This window comes from Perognathus longimembris, chromosome 6 (assembly GCF_023159225.1).
Source record: "Perognathus longimembris pacificus isolate PPM17 chromosome 6, ASM2315922v1, whole genome shotgun sequence".
Classification (NCBI taxonomy): domain Eukaryota; kingdom Metazoa; phylum Chordata; class Mammalia; order Rodentia; family Heteromyidae; genus Perognathus; species Perognathus longimembris.
In genome coordinates, this window is record NC_063166.1 from 44,611,326 (window position 1) to 44,636,940 (window position 25,615).

The 25,615-nt window shown below is 36.2% G+C and overlaps 1 protein-coding gene across 10 annotated transcripts in view; it reads right to left on the reverse strand.

Moving 5' to 3' along the window:
• Positions 1-25,615, reverse strand: part of Clasp2 (cytoplasmic linker associated protein 2) — a 198,255-nt gene that overhangs the window by 125,475 nt on the left and 47,165 nt on the right. For 9 of the 10 annotated variants that reach the window (XM_048348644.1, XM_048348640.1, XM_048348642.1 and 6 more), the window contains exon 8: positions 1,360-1,506. In XM_048348644.1, coding sequence (XP_048204601.1) covers positions 1,360-1,506 — 147 coding nt within the window. Of the gene's footprint in view, positions 1-1,359; positions 1,507-20,382; positions 21,317-25,615 lie in introns of those variants that run through there. The other variant, XM_048348646.1, reaches the window with a different exon arrangement.

Here is a 25,615-nt window from a genome sequence, read left to right on the forward strand (position 1 = left end):
GTGCTCTGTTATGTGAGCCACAGCTCCACTTGCAGTGTTTTGGTGGGTAATCTCAGGACTTTTCTGCCTGGGCTGGCTTTGAATCATGATCTCAAATATCAGCCTCCTGAGTAGCTAGGATTACAGGTGTAAGCCACCAGTGCCAGGCTAGACTTGTATAATTTAAAAAGAGAAAAAAAAAAAATCAAGAAAAAAATCCCCTAGTAATTCTTGAAGACAGCCACTTGTTACAAATGGAAGAAACCATAGAATGCCATGTACAGCTTAACTAGAGATAAGAATTTACAAAAGAAAGTATCATGTAACATTTGGATGAGAACATAATTCTTTGATTTCAAAACAAGAAGAAAATAAAAAATTAAACGTAAGAAACTAAAGATATCCAGTGAAATAGACAAGTCATTTTTATTTCACTAAATTTCTTTGTGTGTGCATTTTTCTTCCTATGCTACACAGAATTAAAGAAAGTTCAAATCAAATATGTGTCACAGTGTCCTTATATTTAGCTTTAATTTTTGTTTCCTTTTTTTTACTGTTAAAGAAATGGACAGATAAAACAAAACAAAAAACTCCCTAATACTATGATTTTCCTACCAGTTATTATAAATAAGCAAAGATGTTTACCTTAGCTAAAACAAAATTTGGTTTTTAACAGAAAGAGATTAGTGTCCCTTTAGCATTAAATATGTACCCTACTTTTATACATTCTTTCTATCAAAAACATTAAGCAGAAACTAACACCTGGCTTTATAGTCATTATATGAAAAATAACAGAAATAATTTAAAGTTAACAGGTATTAGAAACAAATACTTCTATTGTGTCCAAAGAATATACCTCATGCAATATAACTGCATAAAATTTGCTTTTTTCTATTTTCCTTTTTATTATTATCTAATCCAAAAACCATTTTTGAGGCAATTTTACTTGACCACCACCCATTTCCTATTGTGACAAATGGTTTAGTACCCAGTTTCTTCACCCATTTTTAAAATGTTGCACCAAGATGAATTTGAAAATATGTTTTATAATTCAGTATTTTATAGTTGAAACAGCTAAATTCTGAGAAGAGCTGAATTCTGAAATGCTTCTCTAAACATACTCTTCACTCCTTTGAATCTTTCCTTTTAAAACTGTCTTTTAAAAAATAACTTCTCTCAGTAAACACATATGATCTCATTGGAAATAGCAATGTACAGTATTTTAAAAATTTTAAAAAGTAGCAATATGTTGCAACAATCTCTTCAGACCTGCAATCATGCTGCAGTCATGAATAAACATGTTTCTCTGAAGTTCTAAGTACGTGTGCCATAGCAAGGGCATGGAATATGCCTAGTAGATATGAAATGGATTTACATTACCTCCAACCTTAGGGCCACCTGCTGAACCAGGCTTCCTTGCACTGTTGACAGGATTTCCGAGTGTTTTAGGTGCAGGAACCTTGAAAGCTGAAGCAGCTGATGATGGCCTATTTCCATCCACTGATTCCTCATCATCAAAGCTTTTATCTGCACAAAGCATTAGAAAAATGTACTTAAGGAAGCTAAGTTTTACTGTATTTACCAACCCCAAAATCAAATAAATCCTTGTATAAAATCATTACTTTGGTACTACATATAGTGCAAAATAAAGATCTTTTGAATGAGCATTTACATGCTGGCTAAAACTACATAAAACAATTCACTGTAATTTAAAATAAAAATGCAAGTTTATCATGCTTCCTACTCATATCTATATATTAAACAAAAATATCAAATCAAACAAATTAACTCAAAGATCAGTAAAAAGCATCTTTCATTTTTGCTACTCATAAAGATTTTCTGCCAGCTCCTCCCATAGTGCATCTTCCAGCATGCCCTGCCTTATTCCTTACACCCAGATTCTGCAACTTACAATCACAGATCCGTTTGCAAATCAGTCGCCTCATTCCTCTGAAAGCTCTAATTCCCCTCACCCTACAATGCTCCTGATAGTTCACATGGCCAAACACAGTAAATTTGATACTAATCAAAGATTCTATCAAAAATAGATAGAAACAACCACAGAACCACCACTGAGGTTTGTGCCGGCATTTTTCTTTCTCTTCCCTGCCCTAGGTGCTATAACAGCCAATCAGCTGCAAGATGACATCATCTTATGGCAGCTACTGCCAGATGAAAGGTAAAAATTCTCTATGCTCTAAAATAATCTCTACACAGTTATAATCTATTTTAGATTAAAAAATCTAAAGGCATTTAATATTCTAGCTTTGTAAATCTTAATTTGTTTTTTCTTAATTCACATAAAATGTATATAAATAGAAAATTCTGCTAGGGTGCTTATTATTGCATCACTAAAGCATAGAATAAAACAGTGTTCATTACTGCTCATTATTAACCCTATAATCACAGTTTTCTTGCTTATTAAGCTTACAGAAATGAAACAGAATAATTTATTTTTTAAAATGCTTCTATGTATTACAAAGCTCCTTTTAATAATCATAACCCTACTAGTATGATCTCCTTATATAGGATATAACACCTCCCAACCTCCTTCCCCTTCCCTAAAAAAGAAAAAAAAATCAGGAGATACATGCAGTTCACTCTTCTGAGAAAATGGTTTACTCTAGGACCCTGAACAAACCAGTCACGACAAGATGGGTGAGGCTGAGAAGCAGCTTTACCAAGGATTCAAATCAATATGTAAGGATCTGTTCTCCCTACACAAATATGTAATCACCCAGAATGAAATTACCTATATGAAGAAATATCAGCATAACTGCTAAATCAATTTCAAAGAAAATACTCGAAATAAGTCTTAAGACTGTTTTATTTTTTGGAATAAATTTTTAAGCATCCTAGCAATATAAAGATGTGTTCTATTTCAGCCAGTGTTTTTCGCCACTTCTACAAAAATAACATCTTTTGGTTAGAAAAAGAAAAGAAAGTCCTTTTACAAAAGTGTAACACAAGTAGATGTCAGTTTGGATACATCAGTGTGTATAAAACCTATGACTTACATAAATTGCTCTGTTAACACTAAGAAAATTCCAAATAAACTTTCTGTGACCATACATAAAAACATGCAGCTAAGAGAGATAGTAGACACAAATATCTACAGAAAGTCAGGCAATGAAACACAGAGGAGCCAGAAGTTCCCATGGAAACAGTGGTCTGTTTCTATATACACAAGAACTGAAGAGTAAATGTCTCTACCATTAAAAATATAATTAACTCCTCATGTTTTCAAACTACTAGAAAGTTAATTTTTAACTTTTTATCAAAGCAGACTAGAGTATGTAAATCCTAAGAATGCAGATTAATAAATTTTCATTATATGTAAGATATATGTGTATTATATACCTAACAATTCAAATGATGCTGCAGGATGTAAGCAATGACATATAAGACACATAATCTGTAAACAAACAGATCTGACTGTGTTTAAATAAAACTTTATGTATAGAAACAGGAGAGTGTAACAGCTCAAGCCTATAATACTAGCTAAGGTTAGGTGATTATGGCTCCAGGACAGCCAGAGCATTAAGTTCTTCAGACTCCATGTCACTAAGGAGTGGCACAGTGGTAAGAGCCTGTCAACTATAGCAACAAAGAGGAGGATTACAACCCAGGCAGACCAGGGTATAAAGCAAGACCCTACCTCAAAAATAACTAACCCAAAAGAGGGATGTAACATCTGCCTTGAAAGAAGGACACTGAATTCAATTCCCAGCGCCACTACCACAAAAATAAATAAAAATCGGCTAGATTTGGTCTGCAAGCAACAACTTGTCAATCCTTGCTCTACAGTAACCAGTAAGAGAATAAATCCATACAGAAATAAACAAATGGAAAAAATATGAAATAATGATCCCTGCCATTGTCATGTCTGAGGTATGAAGGTCATGAGTTGAAAGCCAGTCAAGCCTATGTAATGAGACCCTGTCTCAAGAAAACAACAAGCAAGCAAGGAAACAAACAAACAAACAAAAACACAACAAAAAACCACACCCATATAAACAGAAAAAATAAATATAAACATAAAATGAAAGACATAAAACACAATATGCCAAAGATTGTTATAAGTATAAATGAAATAAGTAGTTCAAGTAAATGACCAAGACTGATTTATTTTTTTATCCTTTTCTTATGTCAGTCCTGGGGCTTAAGCTCAGCTCAGGGCCTGGGAACAGTCCCCAAGCTTTTCTTGCTCAAGACTAGAACTCTACCAGTTAAGCCACAGCTCCACTTCTGGCTTTTGGTGGTTAACTGGAGATAAGAGCCTCACAAACTTTCCTCCCTGGGCTGGCGTCAAACCATAATCCTCAGATCTCAGCATCCTGAGTAGCCAGGATCATGGTATGAGCCACTGGCACCTCGTAAGACTTAAGCTACTTAAAGGAGACATACTTATTTAAAAAAAAAAAATCATAAGAAGGTTAAATTAGAAAGACCATGAAAAATGTCAAACAAAGAATCTCTGTGTTAATTTTAAACAAAATTGTAACTTAAAGAATTACTAGAATGAGCCAGATGCTGGTAGTTCACACCTGTAACCCTAGCTAGCTATTCAGGAGGTTGAGATCTAAGGTTCACAGTTGGAAGCCAGCCCAGCAGTTAAGTCCATGAGACTCCAATTAACCACCAGAAAACTGGAAGTGGAATGGTGGCTCAAAGTGGTAGAGACTTGTAGCCTTGAGCAAAAAGGCTCAGGCCCTTAGTTCTAGCTCCATGACCAACCAAAAAAAGAATTACTAGAAATAGAGATTTAGTAATATCAAGGAGTCAATATAATGGGAAAAATTAGAACACCAAATGTTTATGCAATTAGTAACACAGTTCCAAATGTATTTTTTTTAAATGAAGGGTTTTCCTAAAAGGAGAAATAAATCTACAGGAAAAATATAAACTTTTACCTACTTCCAGAAAGGTTAAATATTTATCATAAATTAAAGGAAAGACTAATTCATCATTCACAAGTACTAAAATTAGAAATTTATAATTTATATAGAGGTTATGAATATTCTGGGTTACATTTTTAAAATAACTATAAAATAGCAAAATAAATCCCAACTATTTTCTTTTTAGCAGCTATTCTTTCTAAATAAATTCTGATTTTCATAGAGCTGGTTTGGGGGAAAGCAGGGCCTTGTTATGTAACCCAGGCTGGCCTCAACTCATGATACTCTAGCCTTGGCTTTCTGAGTGCTGGAATTACAGGTGTACACCAATTTGGAAACTTCAAGACCGGAACTTTGTATTGTTAATGTTGTATAAACCCATAATCTAGAACAACTCAGAGATAATTTTCAGTCAGCTGACTCCTCCGAGATTCTTACTTTTTGTCCCTTAGAGTTAGTTCTTCAGTTAGCATCCCCAGTTGAACAAAGTCACAATCCATCAAAGCTCAAAATTATCTCATGATTCCATTTAAAAAGCAAAAAGGCCTATCAGGATTTTGGAGGTATGTGTGTGATTCTACTAAGGATTGAACTCAGGACCTTGAGCTTGCAAGGTATGTGCTCTATCACTTGAGCCAAGCCCATTTTGGTGTTGCTTATTTTTGAGGTAGGGTCTTGCTGTATGTCATGCCTGGGTTGCCATTCTCCTACTTTATGCTTCTCCATGTTGCTGGAGATGATAAAACATAGATACTGGATTTAACTGGCACCATCTTCCCATCCTGGTGGATTATAGTGACTTTCTAAAAACTACAGGAGGTAAATTCCACTTCCCTATCTCCACCTCCAGATGATAGGCCCTGAACTCCTAGAAACAGAAGGGGTGGCGAATTGGACAATAGGTTCCTGGACCTGCCAGACCTGAACCATTAACTCATGAGACTCTTTGAACTCTTGGGCTCCCTGTGACCCTGCCCCCTAACCATGACCCTACTTAGGCCCCTTGACCTCTGCCACCATTGTGCCATGCCTCATGCCTCCTGACTTTCTCCAGGTCACCATGGTGTACCTCTTCAACTCTTCTTTAGAGTTGATCTGCTTTGTTGAGATTGTTTTCTGCTTTTTCTTTACTATCCTCATGGCTTAGTTTCCTAACTGTATTAAGTGAATTGGAGGCTGCTAGTTTTTTGGGGGGACATGAGTCAGCCCGTAGTTGCCAGCTTTCTAATAGACTTCCAACCCAACCTTTCAAAATGTGGCTTTCTAATAGATTCCAACCTCTCAAAAGGTGGCTTTTTGGTATCTTGCAAATTAAAACAATGGCAGGTGCATAACATCATGTACAGTCATAGAGCTTATTCCATAGGTGGGATAACAGATATGTGCCACCATAGCCAGCCACTGGATGTGATAGTCTTTCTAACTTATTTTTGCCCAGCTGACCTTGAACTAGGATCCCCTGATCTCCACTTTAAAGAAACACATATGAGCCACCTTACCCAGCTGGCCTACCAGGTTTCTTTGAGATTACATATCAAATTTCTTCACCCTCATCTTCTACTTGATTCCACTCTTTTTCTTCAACTCTAGCATATTAGCTTCTTTGCTGTGACTCCTGTCAGGGCTTCTGCCCTTGTTCCTACAATTTAACATGCCTTCCATATCTCTGTTCTCCATTATTCATTCACCATCTTTATATTCGTATTCACCTGTCACCTTTTCAATGAAGTTTTGTCTAGACACCAAAAATTACAAGTCTCGAACACCTTGATATTCCTCCTATGCCCTTTGCCTCTAGGCTTCTTTGGCCTTATTTTTTTCTCTAACATTTATCATTGGTGTTACTATGATCAACAATTTTGTTTACTTATCTTCTTTCCTTGAAATATATGATCTATGAGAGTAGAGACCTGTTTATTTTGTCTACTGCTACATGTGGTATAATGCCCAAAGTAACATATTTCACAAAGAAGAGTTTCGTTCTCCAGTAAACCATTACTAAGTTACTGAAAGCAAACAACTACACAGACTAGATAAAATTCTAAGTTTAAAAACCTTGTCCAGTCTCATGTGCAATCCTAGCTACTCAAAAGAGGCTGAGATCTGGAGGATGGTGGCTCATGGCCACCTGGTGCAGAATGTTCATTATACCCATCTCCAAAATAACCAGTGAAAAAGAAGAACTGGAAGTCTGACTAAAATGTCATAGTGTCAACCTCGGCAAGCATGAGGCCCTGAGTTCAAACCCCAGTACTGAGGGTTGGGGGGGACCTGAAGGAAAGTATCAAACATTTTATGAGTGAATAAGAAATAAAAGGAGAAAAACAAATGCATTAAACATTCTCTTCTGAATGCTGAAGTCTGTGTGGGGCAATGCAGACATGAATCAAAATCCATATTAAGGTACAGGGCCAAAACTGGTACACCGAATGACTATAATCCTAAAGATAAAAGTGAAACAAGGGTCTTATTTTTCTGTAGTCTATACTGTTTAATTTGTTTTCAAAGGAGCAATAGGGAAATTTGTCAAATAGAACACTTCATTAAAATAAACCTCAGGTTATCTAGACACTCAAGCCCTAAGTGTTAGGGTTCAGACTGAAAGTACTACCAAGAAATAGCCAAAAGGAATGCAAATTTTCTTGAAAATTCCATGATAGCTAGTCTCTGGACTCAAATTACAATACAAACAACTTAAAGTCATCAGACATAATAGAAAACAAGACCCCATGAGCAAGAAGAGAAAAGATAATAAAAAAAAGTTCTACTTAAAATCCTGTGTTTGGGGGTTAGGAATATGACTTAGTGGTAGAGTGCTTGCCTTGCATGCATGAAGCCCTGGGTTCAATTCCTCAGCACCACATAAATAGAAAAGTCTGGAAGTGGAGCTGTGGCTCAAGTGGTAGAGTGCTAGCCATGAGCAAAAAGAAGCCAGGGACAGTAGTGCTCAGGCCCCAGGACTGCCCACCCCCCAAAAAATCCTGTTTTTTATGAGACACAGATTATAGAATTTACATTTGTTTACTAGGAAAACTAGAAATGATATAAGAAATCAGAAAAATGTAAGAAGTGGTAGATTTAAAAGAGAGAGACAGAGAGGGAGAGCCAGCATGAGAGCAGAATGCTGATGGCTCAAGCCTGTCATCCTAGCTGAGATCTGAGGATCACAGTTCAAATCCTGTCAGTGCAGGAAAGTCTTATCTTCAATTAGCACTAAAAACAAACAACAACAACAACAAAAAGCTGAGCTGTGGCTCCAGCCATAGAGTGCTAGCCTCAAGTAGAAAAAGCTCAAGGACAGTATCAGGCTGAATACAAGACTGGGGAACTGGGGCTGGGAATATGGCCTAGTGGTACAGTGATCGCCTCGTATACCTGAAGCCCTGGGTTCGATTCCTCAGCACCACATACATTGAAAAAAGCCGGAAGTGGCGCTGTGGCTCAAGAGGTAGAGTGCTAGCCTTGAGCAAAAAGAAGCCAGGGACAGTACTCAGGCCCTGAGTCCACGCCCCACGCCTAGTCCACTGGCAGCAAAAACAAAACAAAGACTGAGGAACTCTCTCTCTCTCTCTCTCTCTCACACACACACACACATACACCCTACAAACAAACAAAAGACCTCTCAGAATAACAAATGAAAATGCAGTAACTGAATTCAGTGGGCAGGCATTCAAGTGGATTAAATGTAGTCAAGGGGTCATTAATGAATGGGAAGATAAATCATAAGCTATCACTCAGGATATAAATTGAGTAGGTGCTGCAATATTCACTGAACAAAGGACGGACTAAACCCAAAAAGTGAGCTGTAATTTATAATTATGTGGATGTTTCAAAAAGAAAATCTTATGATTGGGAGCAAGATAAATGGAACAAGATAAATATATGGAAAGAAATAATAACAGTGAGCAGGCCATAGAGGCAATCTGTATTATGGAGATGGGCAAGGAGAAGAGTAGGAGAAATCAATAGAATGCAGGTGCTGGAGAAGAGGGAGGTGAAAGAGGGAGGAAAGAGGAAAGCAGAGGAGGACATGGAGGAAAAGACTGAGAAGGGGAAACAGAAGAGAGAGGAAGAAAAAGAAGGCTGTCTGGATTCTGGAGTCTGCTTTAAAAAATTCCCAACTCCTTTTTGTAATTACCAATTCCCTAGTTAAAAGAAGTTTTTTTTATACATAAATTTCTGTTACATTTAGATCCATCTATAGGTAAGAGGTAGTTCTATTTTGTATCTTATTACTTAGATGACAAAATGAAAGAAAGGATGGGGAATGAAAGTATGGCAATATGTTTTACTTCTCAAAAACATCTTAAGTTACCAGGAGGTGGTGGCTCATGCCTGTAATCTTAGCTACTAAGAAAGCTGAGATATGAAGATCAAGGTTTGAAGCCAAGCCAGGCGACAAAGAACCTGAAACTCTCATACCTATTTAACAAATCAAGATGGTGTTAGGTTTTTTAAAGTAGGTAGCCGGTAAAGGAGAACACCACGCAGTATTCAGGCAGGAAAGAAAGTTTATTACCAAACTGCTGGCCTGTGGCCAAGATGATCCATGGCCAGAGAGAAGGGAGAGAGAGAGAGAGACCCCCACCCAGCCCTGCCTTATATCTAGGGCAGGGGCAAGGGGTGTGGCCAGGTGGATTAGGATGTGACCTCAGGGAAAGGGGAGGTAACTGCCTCCAGGTCTGCAGGTTACCCAGGTAACTGGGTGGAAACTTAATGAGGTGGGGGCATCTACATGGAGCCCTCAGGGAGAGGACCTAACAGATGGTAGATAGACATATATATATATATATATATATATATATATATATATATAGAAAATATAGATGCTTATATATTTACATTGTTATATATGATCTAAATTTATATATATATACCATATTGATGCATATTTGCATTTTATGTATTTCATTGTTATTTTTAAAATATTTTATATTGAAATAATTATGTACCTTTTTTTTTTTTTTTTTTTTTTGGCCAGTCCTGGGCCTTGGACTCAGGGCCTGAGCACTGTCCCTGGCTTCTTCCCGCTCAAGGCTAGCACTCTGCCACCTGAACCACAGTGCCCCTTCTGGCCATTTTCCATATATGTGGTGCTGGGGAATCAAACCGAGAGCTTCATGTATAGGAGGCAAGCACTCTTGCCACTAGGCCAAACTCCCAGCCCTTAAAGATTACAATAAATTCCTTGATGCTATCACTAAGGGAAAAAATGGTAGTGGCCAGGCAATATGTAAAAGGAATACATAGAAGCATGAAAAAATTAGTTTAGTATGTATTTGGTCTGATAAGGGGCTGTAAAGCTTTCAAAGCCAGTCTCAAAGTTCAACAAGGCAACAAACACAATTCTGTTTTTCTCTCTTTCTCTTTTTATTGTCAGGATGATGTACAGAGGGGTTACAGTTACATACTTAAGGTAGTGAGTACATTTCTTGTCATAGTTGTCATACTCCTTCCTCATTTTTCTCCTACCTTCCTTCCCTCCAACCCATCTCCCCTGTTTTCATCTTTTTTTGTTACTTTCCCAATGATGGGCATCATCATTCTACTCTACAATGCTTATGAACTCTACGAAAATAAATAAGTAAATAAAAGTAGGAGTAGAAATGTAGAGAAGGAACACACATATAAACAGAAGAAGAGGCAGATAGGAAGATAGAAAAAAAATAGGAGGAGGAAATAAGTAGAGGGAAGAAGGGGAGGGACAGCCAGAAGGGGAAGGGGGAAAAATCAACTAAGAAGCATCAGGGTATACACCTTTAGCTGCTTCAAAGCACCAGCTGGAAATGGATCCAAAATTACTGCCATTAGAAAGGATAAAATAATGACATTCGCAGGGAAATGGATGGAACTAGAACAAATCATGTTGAGCAAGATAAGCCAAGAACAGAGAGACAAACGTGCATGGTTTCCCTGATATGCAGATATTCAATTTAAAATGCAATGATATTTGACAATAAATAGAAAAAAATAAAAAATAAAACGCAATGAGATAGAAGAAAGTAAACAGGACTCAATATACCAAATCACAGTGAGACCAAAAGAGGACAATCTTGGGAGAAAAGCACCTCTTCTTATATACATAAAATAATATACAGACTGTAAAGAACCCCAAAGATAAGGAAACAAAGGACCTCTTCTTAATTGTCTTATCATTTTTACCTGACTCTATATTCTTTAGTTCATATATGGTATACATGTGCACATCTGAGGGAAGCTGGGAGAAGGGCACAGAACCAGTGGAAAGTAGGTCCAAAACTACAGCAGAGGGGCCCATCAGCTGCACTAGACATTGATAAAAGTGAACTAAATACCTCAAGGGTGGTGATGGGAGGGATGGAATGAGAAACAAGGAAGGAACAGCTGATACTAAGCAAAAGGAAAGAAATTACATATCATCAAATCTGGAAGAAATAGTTTTATTGTTAATGGTCGCAGAGTTCATAAATTTTGTAGATCAGAATGATGATGCTTATCATTGTGAAGGTTAAAATGTGTTTGTGACTTTAGCTAAGTATAACCACACCACAGTACTGTGAAGTTTATGTAATTACTTAATCTCAATAAAGATATCTTTGGGGAAAAAAAAACACAAAATAAAGCAAGCAAGCAAAAAAAAAAAAAAAAAAAAAAGCAATACTTGGAAGCCACCCTCAGCAAGTAACTGAGATTTTTACTTATAGTCCCACAAGCCTGGACCTATAATGCAAAGAGACATAAAGCTGTGAAAACTCAGCTTCTGTTTGGACTTTCAACTACTGTGGTGATCTGAACTAACCTAATCTCAGCTGATGAGAAAACATAAGGTAAACTGACTTGAGGAAATCTGCTGTCCTTGTCTACTCAGTGTTAGTTTCCACAAACTTAACTGCAAAAATATTTAGGTACTGCTCTAGACCCAGCAGGATTTGTCACTTACTATATGGGATATAATCATATTGCTTTTCTAAAACCTGAAAGGTTCTAAATTTCCAAACATTAACTAGGTCCCCAAGATTTCAGATATTCATAAATTTATATTACTTTAATCAAGTGTATGTATATACAGATATATACATGTAATATATAAATCATTCATATGTTCAATATGTGTGTATATAATATATATATTCCAAAATGCAAAACTTGTTTGTACATACATATAAAAGGCCCAATTTACATAGCAAACAGGAGTAAGCAAAAACTTTACATCACGTCTTTGTGTGGCTTTTCACTTGGTGTGGCTTTTTTTCAGTGACACAACTCCTTGAGTGAGAACTTTCAATAGCATGAGTTTTCACCTGCAAAACACTATACTTCATTTTAACTAATTTCCAAAACCAAAGTTCCCATTTTCACTTATAGCTGTATTCTTCCTTATTCTAATTAAAACAGTGAGCAACAGGACTTTAAATTTCTAAACTATTTCACCTCTTGCATATCCAGCAACAACCGTGGTCAAATCTAACAGCTAATTGACATATCTAACAAATCTAACAACTGAGATTAGCAAGCAATAATCCCTATTCAATATTGTACATTGATGTTCCTGAAAACTCAATTTTTAACTGTCTGTACTTCCCTACCCTATACTTCTGCAACAGAATGCACCCTACTGGCTTTTCTGTTACCTCACAGGTCCCTCTAGCTTACTCTTTTCTGATGGCAATTCTCTTACCCACCTGAGATACTGAACATCCACTCAGTCTACACCTTTCTACAGTTTTGTCCATTTTACTGTCTATATGCTGTCGAATCTTCAATGTTCATTCTAGACTTTACCATCTCTGAGCTCCAGATTTACATATGCAATTGCCTTTGACATCTCTCCTATGAAAATCAACCCCTAAGAAAATACCAGACATTTCTAGTGTTTTGTTATTGTTTGGTTAGTTTTGTTGTTGTTTTGGCCAGTCCTGGAGCTTGAACTCAGGGCCTGGACAATGTCCCTGAGCTTCTTTTGCTCAAGGCTAGCATTCTACCACTTGAGCCACAGCACCACTTGCAGCTTTTCTGTTTACGTGGTACTGAGGAAACGAATAGTTGAATGTACTCACTGCCTTACAGATGAATCTGTAATCCCTCTGCACCACACTTTGACAATAAAGAAAAAAGTTTAAATTAAAAAAACAACCCAGTAAGCAGCAACAGCATCTCCAAATCTGTTCTCCCTAAGCTTTCTCTCATCCCACTACTATAAATGGCTAACTTAGCTGCTCAAACTCACAAAGTAAGGACCACATACTGTAACTCTATCTCTGTCCAACAGATGATCTACTGATCATTTTTGCATATAACTCCAAGTTCTATCTTTTATCTACCTATTTCTCCTCCCCTCTCTCAATTCCTTTTTTTGTTGTTATTGTTACAGTATAGAGGTTTCAACTCAGAGATTCATACAATACTTGCTAGACATGCATTCCAGTCCTTTTTGCTCTGATTATTTTTTATTTAAGGTTGCACTTTTTCCACTGGCCTAGATTGCGATCTGCTATTTACATTTCCCTCCATAATTGAGGCGAAAGACATGTACCACCACACCTGGCTTTTTTCTATTGAAGTGAGGTCTTAAGAACTTTCAAGCCTGAGGTTCCCTGGAACTGTAATCCTCCTGGATCTCCACCTCTTGCATAGCTAGAATGACAGGTATATGCCAAATGGCAAGCTACTGGTTGGGATGGGGTCTTGAGAACATTTGGACTGGACTGGCCTATCTCTGCCTCCTGAGTAGCTAGAACTATATAGGCATAGACCACTAGCATTCAGCCCCACCTCTTTCTCTTTATGTATGACAGCAGTTCTAGTCTAAGACCAGAACAGTGTCATCTCAGCCTATCTTACTCACGACCATATACTAGTCTCCTTGCCTACATTAGTGATCTCCTACCAAGCCACAAAGCAAACAATATGATATTCAATTAAGTCTATTGTTCAATATTAATATCATAAATGAAGTAGACATTATATGCCTTCTGACAAAAATCCAAAATGTCATACAAAATACTACCTATAAAAAACTCAGTATCAATAAAACCACAAATATCAGACTGCATTTTAATCAAGTCATCAGAATTTTCAGTTTTCAGGAAATACAAGGCATGAAGGAACACTAAAAACAAAAATACAAAATGCCATGGTGATATAACCAACAAACCTTAGTGTGTGGAAAACCTTTACCTAAGGTAAGATATATTTTTATCAAAAAATAAACACCAAGAGGAGAAAAACAGAGATCAATGTTATGGATGAATAGAGAGATAAACCAACTGCAATGGTGAATCCTGTTTAGGTTCTAATGCTAACTAGAAAAAGGTAGTTATGAAACAGCCAAGGAGACCTTAACACTGAATATTTGACACTAAAGGTTAAGTTTTTAGATAAAAGTCAATGTGGTTTTTTTCCACATAAGTGAATCCTAGCTTATTTAAATACTGGTTGATTATGTGTAAGTGGTTTCTTTGAATTACTTATTGAAATACTTCATTTAAAAAGTCAATGATACTGTCTTTTAAATTTTTTTCATCTTACCTATGGGCACGAATACATGTATACATATTTATACACATACTCAGGCAAGTAGACAGATGGAGGGAATATTAAGTAGGCATATAGATGGATAAAGATTGTTACATAGTTGTAACTTCTCCAAGCTGGATGATGGCTAGTTATAGAATTGATTACATTATTGTCTATTTCTGGGTATGTTTAAAATCTTTTGCTAGATGTTGTAATAATTCATTTTAAACCCCAATTAAACAACACTGTAAGAGCAAACAAAATGGGGGTAGTGAAGAGGTTGTGACTATTTTTGTATGCCTTACTGAAGTGTTGAGGATTGAATTTAGGATACTCTACAAACTTGATTTATATGTCTGTCCTCTGTGTATGTGAATAAGCACTTAAAAGATGGCTGCAAATCCCTAAAAGATGCAAATGAAAATAGTGGAAGGCTATTGAAGCTTCTATAATAATAATGCCACAGCAAAGCTGCAACTCAAAATTCTAAGAAGCTGAATACAACAGCAGAGAACTGACCTTCTTGAAGAATGACAGAAATTAATTTCTAAGCCAGAATGTACAGAAATGAATACAAGCAGCAACTGAAAATTTATGTAATGATTCATCAAGTTCTTCACCATCTCCAACCCAAGGAATTCAATACACATTAAGTATGGACACATTTGCATGACCTATGATTTTATGAAAATGGAACCACTAGAAAAGCAAAAGTCAAGTTCTGGGAACCAATGAAGTTTGTTTTGTCAATGTTAAATTTTAATAGAATATTTAAACAACAAATGAAGGATATGTCCCAGAATACTGAATAAGAGGAAGATAAAAACAAAAGTGAGAAAATGGGCTGGGAATATGGCCTAGTGGCAAGTGCACTTGCCTCTTATACATGAAACCCTGGGTTCAATTCCCCAGCACCACATATATAGAAAATGGCCAGAAGTGGCACTGTGGCTCAGGGGACAGAGTGCTAGCCTTGAGCAAAAAGAAGCCTGGGACAGTGCTCACGCCCTGAGTCCAAGGCCCAGGACTGGCAAAAAAAAAAAAAAAAAAAAAAAAAAAAAAAAGTGAGAAGAAACATACATAAAAGACACAGTGAATCAATCCAGTAGATCCAACATCTGACTAATACTAATTCTGTGAGAGATGACTAAACAAAATAAAGGGAAGGACACAGCTAAGGAAAATCATAAACCTTCAGAAATGAAATGAAGTGGTAAAATTTTATTTCAATTTAAACTAAAAACTTAACTCCATAGAAACTGAATATTCAGTGCTTCAAAATTAGATAATAGCTGAATTTTAGTGTCCAAATAAAATGCTGTGTTTTGGGCAACACAGTAATGTTAAATAGTTAATTATTTTCTTTATTTAAAAAAGTTCTATTCTACACAAAATTTAATAGAAGCCAAAAAATTTAATAAAGTACCTTAAAGTTCTAGCAGATATAACTGGCTAGTTAAAAATATATTTGCCATGAAGCTGAAACATGTTTGAGGAGGAGAGGAGCACTCAAATGAAGGGAGGAAGAGGGAGGAAATACAGTCGTCACATTCAATGTACATTATATAAAAATTGAATGCATCTTGAGAGTAGGGATGGGTTGGAAGAAAGGTGGGGGAGAATAATGCAAAGGAGTGATCAAAATATGTGCATGGTATTCATCAAGTAAATTCTGGGATAGAAACCCTTTCCATGAGAGAGAGAGAGAGAGAGAGAGAGAGAGAGAGAGAGAGAGAGAGAGAGAGAGAGAGAGAGAGAGAGAGAGAATGTGTGGTTTCTTTTCTTCTCGGGCCCCCCCCCTTCAGTTGTGGCACTTGAACTCAGGGCCTGGGCACTGACCCTGAGCTCTTTTGCTCTAGGCTAGTGCTCTACCACTTTGAGCCACAGCTCCACTTCTAGTTTTTTGGTGGTTAATTGAAGATAACAAAGAATTTCACAGACCTGCCTGAGTTGGCTTTGAACCATGATTGTCAGATCTCAGCCACCTGAGTAGCTTGGATTACAGGTATGAGTCACCAGGGCCCAACTATATATGCAGATTTTTTTAACCCTTTAGTTTAAAAGGCATTCTTTAAAAATTCAAGACTTTAAATAACTGAATGATGGGGCTGGGGATATGGCCTAGTGGCAAGAGTGCTCGCCTCGTATACATGAAGCCCTGGGTTCGATTCCCCAGCACCACATATACAGAAAACGGCCAGAAGTGGCGCTGTGGCTCAAGTGGCAGAGTGCTAGCCTTGAGCAAAAGGAAGCCAGGGATGGTGCTCAGGCCCTGGGTTCAAGAACCAGGACTGGACAAAAAAAATAAATAACTGAATGATGTAAAGAGACGATCACAACTTAAACTACTATCTGGTATTAATAAAATTAAATAACATGCCATGATAACCATAAAAAGCAAATGACAAATGAGGCTCGTAGTAATATTTAGAACCTTGACATACCTAGTCTCATTAGGCACTTTAGGTTGCACTAAGAAAATAAAAATTTAACTATTTCCTTGGAAAGTCAAATTTATTAGCAACATCAAGTTTGAGGATATGGTTCTATTGGTGATCAATACTTTGCATTCAATGTGTATATGAGACTGTCTTAAGAAGGCTATTATTTATGTAGCAGTGCCGCAAGGACTAGAACAGGAAACACAAGGTTGCATTATTTTAGTCACTGGGTTTTTTTTTTTCACTCTTAGTGATTGATACTTATTGTTTATATTGCTATTAATGCCAGATCTTTTTTCCCCTAAATACAATAGCCCAGCAGCTCCTGCCTAGCTGCTTCAACCAGGATATTTGTCTTCTGGCCTTTGAACCTTCCCTGAAGCACTGTCTTTTCTAGCCTCTTGAGCCTGCGGGCTCTAGACTATTAGGAGCACCTCAGCTTTCCTGAATCTTAGTTCCTTAATTTATTTTTTCTGCGTATAGACTCATTTTCAGCTTTTCATCACTGGTCCTAAAAAAGAAGTTTGGTTTTTATTTTTACCAAGTTAATAAGTAGATTTGTTTTTCCAGTGACTTAAATTCTATAATCCTAGTATGCCACAAAGAATATTCCTAAGTATGGTAGAATCAAGATAATTAATTTCTTGCTATTTTTTCCATACCCAGTAAACCACATTTTATTATTTGAAGTGGTCCCAGAAGCCAGTAGGTTAACCTCTAGAAAGCCATACCATCATTGGAATAGATTTTTTTTAAAGACTCATTTTTTGAATAATAGTCTGTATTGAGATGTTAAAAGTGCAGAAACAATCTGTTTAAAACAAATCCTTTATTTCTTTCCAGCCACTCTGCAGCAACAAAAGGCCAAATTCCTCTCTCATGCTTTTGGGGTAAATTGCAGGGCCCAGCCAACACATAATAATCCTACAGGTTTTTAACTCTATCCAGTTTGACTGCTTAGAGCTACCAACGCAGTTATTTAACTGCTTGGTATTTTAGTCCTGAATAAGGCTGAAGACAACTAAACAAAATAATACTCAAAAGCCACTACCAAAAATTCTTAAAGTGATGACAACTAAACAAAATAATACTCAAAAGCCACTACCAAAAATTCTTAAAGTGATAGTCATTACAATGGTTCACAAATTTGAGTTTACCTGGAAATAAAAGTGCTAATAAAAATATCTCACATGATCATAAAATTAAACAATCTGAACTTCAATAAAGGTTAAAATGATTACAATTTTTCCTTACAGTGAAATACTATGTAACAGTTTAAACAAATGAGGCAACATAACACATAATGGCACTGAAAAAAAAAATCTTCATGCCATATGTTGACATAGGTAGGCAAAAATACATCCACATAATCACTTTATATAAACACAGAAGAAAAAAAAATATTTTGAAGGCTAGGGGTACAGATAGTGATAGAAGTCTTACCTAGCACCACGGAATGCTTGGGTTTGATCTCCAGTATCTTGCAAACCCACAAGATAAATAAAGGTTGATTTAATACTTGGTTATTTAATACTTAATATGTATGTTGAAGCCCAGTCAAAAACATGAAATGACATTCCATATTAATGAAACATTTACCGATTCTTATAGTTGAAATGAATTTGGAGATAGTTTTGAAAGAATTTTTTGCTCTATTTTAATTTTTGTATTTTGAAAAGTATTTATACACTAAGTTCACAATTAAAATTACAAAATGAACTAAGAATAGTATAACAAATTGTTATAAATATTTACATGATTCTGGTGCATGTACATATGTGACAGAAACTAACATGTATAATAGAGAATATATTAAACTGTTAAAACCATATATAATTTGTTATATATACATGTCTTCATTATTTCATTTTTAATATTTTACAAATGTATATTTTAATCAAACAAAAATATTTCTATTAAAAACAGAATTAGATGGAAGGTTATCCTCTAGGCCTTAAAAATATTACTTTGTTACTTTTAAAAAAATTCAATACATCCCTAAACTGTTGGAAGGTATTTATGTGCTACTTGAAAAAATAAAAACTAAGCAAGGATAAATTGATACTCAATGATCCTGAACTTTTTTTTAAATGAAAATTAATCTGGATATGGTCCAAATCAAATGGAAAATTTCCCTTAAAGTCATGTGTTTTTTTTTTTTTAAGGAAAAAAAAAAACTTGGGAATGTCCTTGGTATGTAAGAACTTGATGATTTTTACCTTAAGAACTAATAAGTTACATTTTTATTTATTTCTATAAGATTATGTAAGTTAAGGGGTTGGGAATGTGGCTTAGTGGTACAGTGCTTGCCTAGCATGCATAAAGCCCTGAGTTTGATTCCTCAGTACCACATAAACAAACCAACAAAAAAGATTACACAAGTTAAGTAAATTCTTGATTTAAATCACAGTGCATAAAACCAAACTACTATCATATTTCCATTTGAATGTACTCTCTAGTTATGACTTTCTACCCATACCATCACTTTGATAAGTTTGTTTTATAATAGCCTCAAGGGGATAAATTCCTCAGAGAGAACAGGTCATCCATCATCCTAATAGTCACAGGAAGGCTGAAACTGTTAAGAGTCAAAACCTTCAAACACAAACAAGTCTGCCCACTAAAACAAACATGTAAAACGTGTCTGAAAAACCTCACCTTCCTCTTTGTACATCTTTGATACTGTGATTATAAAACATACTTCCAAAGCATCTTAACAAAATATCTGAGAATGGGAGAAAAGGCTAAATTAGTAAGTTATAAAGGATAATATCAAATGCACAATTGGGAGTTCTAGATTTGGCTTTTTGTTGTTAGATCTGGGACAGATCTCAGTAAGCGTCAGTTTCCTGATCTGTAAAATGAAAATAACAAAATACTCTCTATTCTTCACAGAGTTAATTGTAAATGAAAAGCTAATACATTTAAGTATTTAAAAGTGCTTCTGAAAACTGTAAAACATTATAAAATGCGTTTTTAAAATTATTTTTACCAAAATAACACTGATAAAAATTAATTTTAATCAAGTTATTTCCTGTGCAGAATTCTTAAAAGGCTATATATTTTCTAGATCACTGTTTACTAGAGACACTATCAATCACAAACATAGTAGTTAGTATAGTGTCCATGGCAAGCCATTTTGCTTCTTTAAACATTTTTTAACCACAGAATTGTACCTGTGTCAAATACAACAGGAAAGATGTCAAGCTCACTAATCAAATCTTCCTGCCAAAATCTGTCATTCCTCCAAAGGCCATTCAAAGCTTTTGCATACATTCCACGTTTTTTCCACTATCCCCTCATATCCAATACCAAAGACTAAAGACTGCTTGGTTACAAGGTAAATTTTCCCATTATGTTTGCTAGATCCCATAAAGATGCATCAAGTGGAAAAAGATATAAAATGACAAGCACACACATACATACACATGTACACACCGAGTATACACACAAACATGTAAATGTCCTTCATTCTTTAGGGAGAAATTTAATTTCTTACATAGCAAATGATCGTCACCTTAGAACAAAGTGTATAACACAGTAAAAGAAAGAAAATAATTCATACTCACCATCTCCCATAGCCATTCAGATGGTCCAGGGAACTCTCTCAAACCAAGAGGTCAAATATCACAGCAAATAAGTGTAGCTCAGAGCCTGCGCCACTGGGCTAGGGCCTGCAGCCTGCAGACACCCGAAGCACTGTGTGACCCAGGCCGTGCTGCAGCTCTGCACCGCAATAGCCAACAGCTGCTACTCCACTTCAAAATAAAAGTCTGGGGTCTTGCTGAAAATCCTCGTTTATTTAGAGAGCGAGCCGGAGCTTGATCAAGATTATCCTTCTACTTGCACCTATGCTATTATATACAGATTGTGATGTTTTTCCTTGTACCAACTGCCTGAAATTTAATCTAAGAAAAGCTCTGGAAGCCAATAAATGCCACCCTGCCGAGGGACTTTTAATGCAATCATCAAAACACAAGGCATGTGTTCAGCAATCATTTTCTGCTTCCCTAAAGATATCCATGTAGTCAGTAGCAATCACATGATCTGATGGATTAAATGATTTTCACCTTTTCAAAAAGGTTTCCATCCCTTTGTCATGATCTTTTAATATTTACAACAGAAAATTGCTAACAGTGCACAAACAGGAATAGCCTAGTTTCTATGATTAACTGCTCTCATTATGCAGGAAGCATTGCTGGCTGCCGTAAACAAATCACGTCAAAGACAGCCCATCAAAGGCTGCTCTGTGTGTGGACAGCAGGGCCACACGGAACAAAGCTTGCTTCTGGTAGAGGAGACAGAATCTAGCCAGTGCGCAGCTGCAGGGGCGCAGAGCACCCTCTATCCAAGCTATACAACCATCAGCATATTATCAAGCGCTGAGAAGGCCCTGGGGCTCATGGTCATAAACTGATATGTTTTTCAATGATTCTAAGAAGAGAGCTGATTTGTTTTTTATCAACAGGAGTACATTATAGACTATAAACATATAAAACTAGACTGGAAGTTACCTTATTGACTTATATAAGCTAAATATAAAGGTAATTTCAAAGACTAAATATAAAGGTAATTTCAAAGACTACGTTCTATGCTTCATTTTATAGCCAGCCTCTAAGAGCAATTAATTCTTTTTTTTTTTTTTTGGCCAGTCCTGGGGCTTGGACTCAGGGTCTGAGCACTGTCCCTGGCTTCTTTTTGCTCAAGGCTAGCACTCTGCCGCTTGAGCCACAGCGCCATTTCTGGCCATTTTCTGTATATGTGGTGCTGGGGAATTGAACCCAGGGCCTCATGTATACGAGGCAAGCGCTCTTGCCACTAGGCCATATCCCCAGCCCCAATTAATTCTTAAACAGTAAAATTGTTTCAGGGAAGCTGGAAATTTCCATGATTACATGCCAAACTATGTTAGGTCCTATACATCAGAATTACACACATTAATTTTGCTTTTACAGTGAAAAGAAAAAGACTTGCAATCACAGCCACTAATACTTTTATATCTCAGTTAGTGTAGGAGACTGCCTAGAAAGCTCCATGACAAATATGATACTGTCATAATCACAGAGGACTTCCAACTTTGTCTTTTCCTTACCACTAGGCTAGTAATGTCTTCTATCAGTCATATGATTGATTTTAATTAACTTCATTCTAATAGCAGAACTAATTCTACTGTACTCATAAACTCAGACTAATTCATTTTTATAACATGAGATTGAAGTCAAGCTTGAAAAATTCTCAATATAATAATAATAACAAAAGCTAATTTCTCTGTACTCCTAAACTAAATGGTATGCTCAAATCTCTGATGATATAATTTACTCAGTGTTCATGAGTGTGCTGGTCTAATGCTTGAGAAAATCAAGTCAAAGAATGCAACTTGAACTTAAAAGAGTATATTTATGGCAATTGGGACAGAAATCAGAGACAAAAGTATGAGATATAAAACCTAAGTACCAGGATATGCAAAAGGGGAGAAGAGCTATGAATAAAAAACAAATTATCTGAATAATAAATGCAAGTATGATAGTGTTAAACCACATCATTCCCACTAACCAGGTCCTTCTATATCCTAAAACTCCATGTGGACTTCCTATTCCTAGAAGTCTACCAAAAGTCCCTCATAAGTATTACTGTATGCTAACATCAGATAAATGATATAGATAGGTGACAGACAGATAGATAGATAGATAGATAGATAGATAGACAAATAGATAGATAGATAGATAGATAGATAGATAGATAGATAGATAGATAGATAGATCCATCCATCTTCTATAATCTTTAGGGTCCTCAGGCCATGGATCATGCTTAATTCTCCCATTGCATTTTATATATGGTTTACCCTCCAAGCCACTACAAACTCATCGGGCTTTAGGCAACGCTGATTTCCCTGTTCTTGGAATAAACCAAGTCCTATTCCACCTCTGGGCTTTTATAGTCCTGATTTCCTCTACCCAAAGTGTTTTCCTACCATTTCTCCAATGACTGGATCATTTTCATTAATTACTTAAAATATATCAAGTATCAGGAACATTTGCTCCACTATTTTATCTAAAGTGACACTACAGAACTGCCCATAACTTCAGTACCCTATTTTCTTAACTGAGTACTGTTTAGATGATAACTGCTAGCTAAAACGACTCTAAAAAAGCTATACTGCCTTTGTAACAAGTTCTCTGGTGTCTTTACTAAAGCATAGTGACTTTTTCATCACAAAGCACTCTAAGTCATTATACTGTAAGACATATGATGTTTCATTATTATGAAAGACAATAGCAATTTTATTGACCATAATAGTTTCTGGTCACAAAATACCACGTAAAACAAATTTGAAATGCACGTCATGTTGAATGAGCCCCAAATAATTTGCTTTTAAATGAAAAATGAGAGAAAAAAGATAGTGTCTTCAATGGTGTTTCACATACATACATACAACAGTATGTATGAACTATTTTCACACATACTCAGACTGAGCCTGGTTTTGCTCTAAAATGTTTTCCTAGTCCACAACTTTATTTCCTAGTTTTATTTTTTAGTGTGATAAAACCTACATAACAAAAAGCGAAAAAGTGTGGGGAAAAAGTGCATAAATAAAAAGGAGCTGAATAATTTTTTACATTAACTTGTACATAAACTATGTTTCCCAACTGTCAAAAAATTATTTTTAGTGTTCAATCGTTATGAGTTTCTGTGAAAATTAATCAAGTATGCTGGGTTAAAATGAAATATACTACCATTTTCTCGTTAACACAAGGAAAATAATTTACTTTTCATTTAATGGTCTTCAATTTAGCAGCAGTTTTTAGTAATACAAATTGACTTAACAAGGTGTGGTTGTACTTCCTCCAAGACTCACAGTTACCAAACTGCATATCTACTTGCTTATTTGTTTCAGATCTGTCTCCTTCCTAGACATAGGCTAATCAAGGTATCTTCTTTACTGCTGTGACATGGTCTAATTTACATTATAAGAAGCCCACTCTGACTTCTGGGTAACAAATGGATTATAGGAGGCCAACTACTAGTATAGTGCTCCAGGTCAAAGCCAGAGAAATAAGAATACAGTGGTGATGGCGGGGGAGGGCGGCGAGTGGGGATTTGAGGCAAATTTGAACTATGTTAATATATCAGAAATAGAAATAATAGACTAGTCAGAATGGGAAATCAAATCAGGATTTTACCTTGACAGTGGCCATCTACTGAAATAGTTAAGAATGAGGAAGAAACAGATTTAAGGGATTCATTTCTGGATATGATTATGATTAGCCTAAAATTTGAAATACCCAGTACAGACTCAAATAAAGAATGCTATTGAGCCTGTGAGTTATCAAGAAAGAGAGAGGAATAGTAGAATTGCATATTTAGGAGTAATGATTACTTAAAGTCTTTGGACTAGGTTGGATGAAAAAGGGAGGGGATTGGGGATTAAAAATAGGAGGGAAGGCTTGAATCCTAAGACTTGCTAGCATGATAAATAGGCTTCCTCGTTTTAATGTCATCCTTTAATGTCATCCTTAACTAAGTGATTAAGGCTTTTTTTTCAATAACAGCATCATCCCTCTGCATCCACAGGGGACTGGTTCCAGGAAAATTTAAGGATACTAAAATATGACAATGTTCCAGTCCTCTTTATAGTATGGTTTCTGTATAGAAACTACATGTATTCACCAATATACTTTAAATCATCTCTAGATTACTTATAATACATAAACAATGCAAACATCATGGAAACACTGCATTTTATAGGTAAAATTATGACCAAAAAAATCTATACATTCTCAGGCCTAACTATGCTTTCCATCTGCAATTAGCTTAATTTGTGGATGTGGAATCTGCAGATACAGAACCTATGGCATTATAGAACCTCTGCATACAATGAAATAAAAAAAAAAAGTCTTGGGATACTGGGGAGAGTGGCTCAAGTAGTAAAGCACCTAGCTAGCAAGTGTGAAGCCCTCCCTGAGTGAGGGAAACACATCTTCAGAACTATCATCTTAGCTACTGGTGAAGCAAAGATAAGAATGCAATTTGAGACCAACTCTGAACAAAAAGTTAGCAAGATCCTATCTCAGAGAACAAGGCAGCATGGCAACACACACCCAAGTACAAATCTCAACTACCTGGGTGGCATAAGGAGGAGGATTGAGGTTGTTGTCTGGTCCCATGCAAAAGCACAAGACTATACCTGAAAAATAATCACTAAAGCAAAAAGTGCTAGGAACATGTGGCTCAACACGTGCCTAACAACTGCTGAGACCTTGACTTCAAAACCTCAAATCTTTTCTTTGTTGTTGGTCATGGGGCTTCAACTCAGGGTCTAGGTGCTGTCCCTGAACTTTTGTTTCACTCAAGGCTAGTGCTCTACCACTTTGAACCACAGTGCTACTTCCAGTTTTCTGGTGGTTAACTGAAAATAGGACTCTCACAGACTTTCTTGCACTGGCTAGCTTCAAACCACAACCCTCATATCTCAGGATTACAGGCATGAGCCACCAGTGCTCAGCTTTCTCCTTGCCCCCAAATCTTATACCCCAATATGCATGTCATAGACTTTAGCTTTGACATTTGATCATACTTGCAATATTTCAATCGGTCTCTATAGTACAATGTCTGAGAGACCCTCCAAGAAAAATAATGCCAGATACTAACTTATGAGATATAAACAAGTGAATAAAGAAATAGAACAGGAAACAAAAAAGCTTTCATTCTGAAGGTAACAGAAATAACCTCAGTAAATATAAGAATAACAATGCGTTCTAGATTAACCATATCCAAATAATGAATGTTTTAACTTCCTAAAAT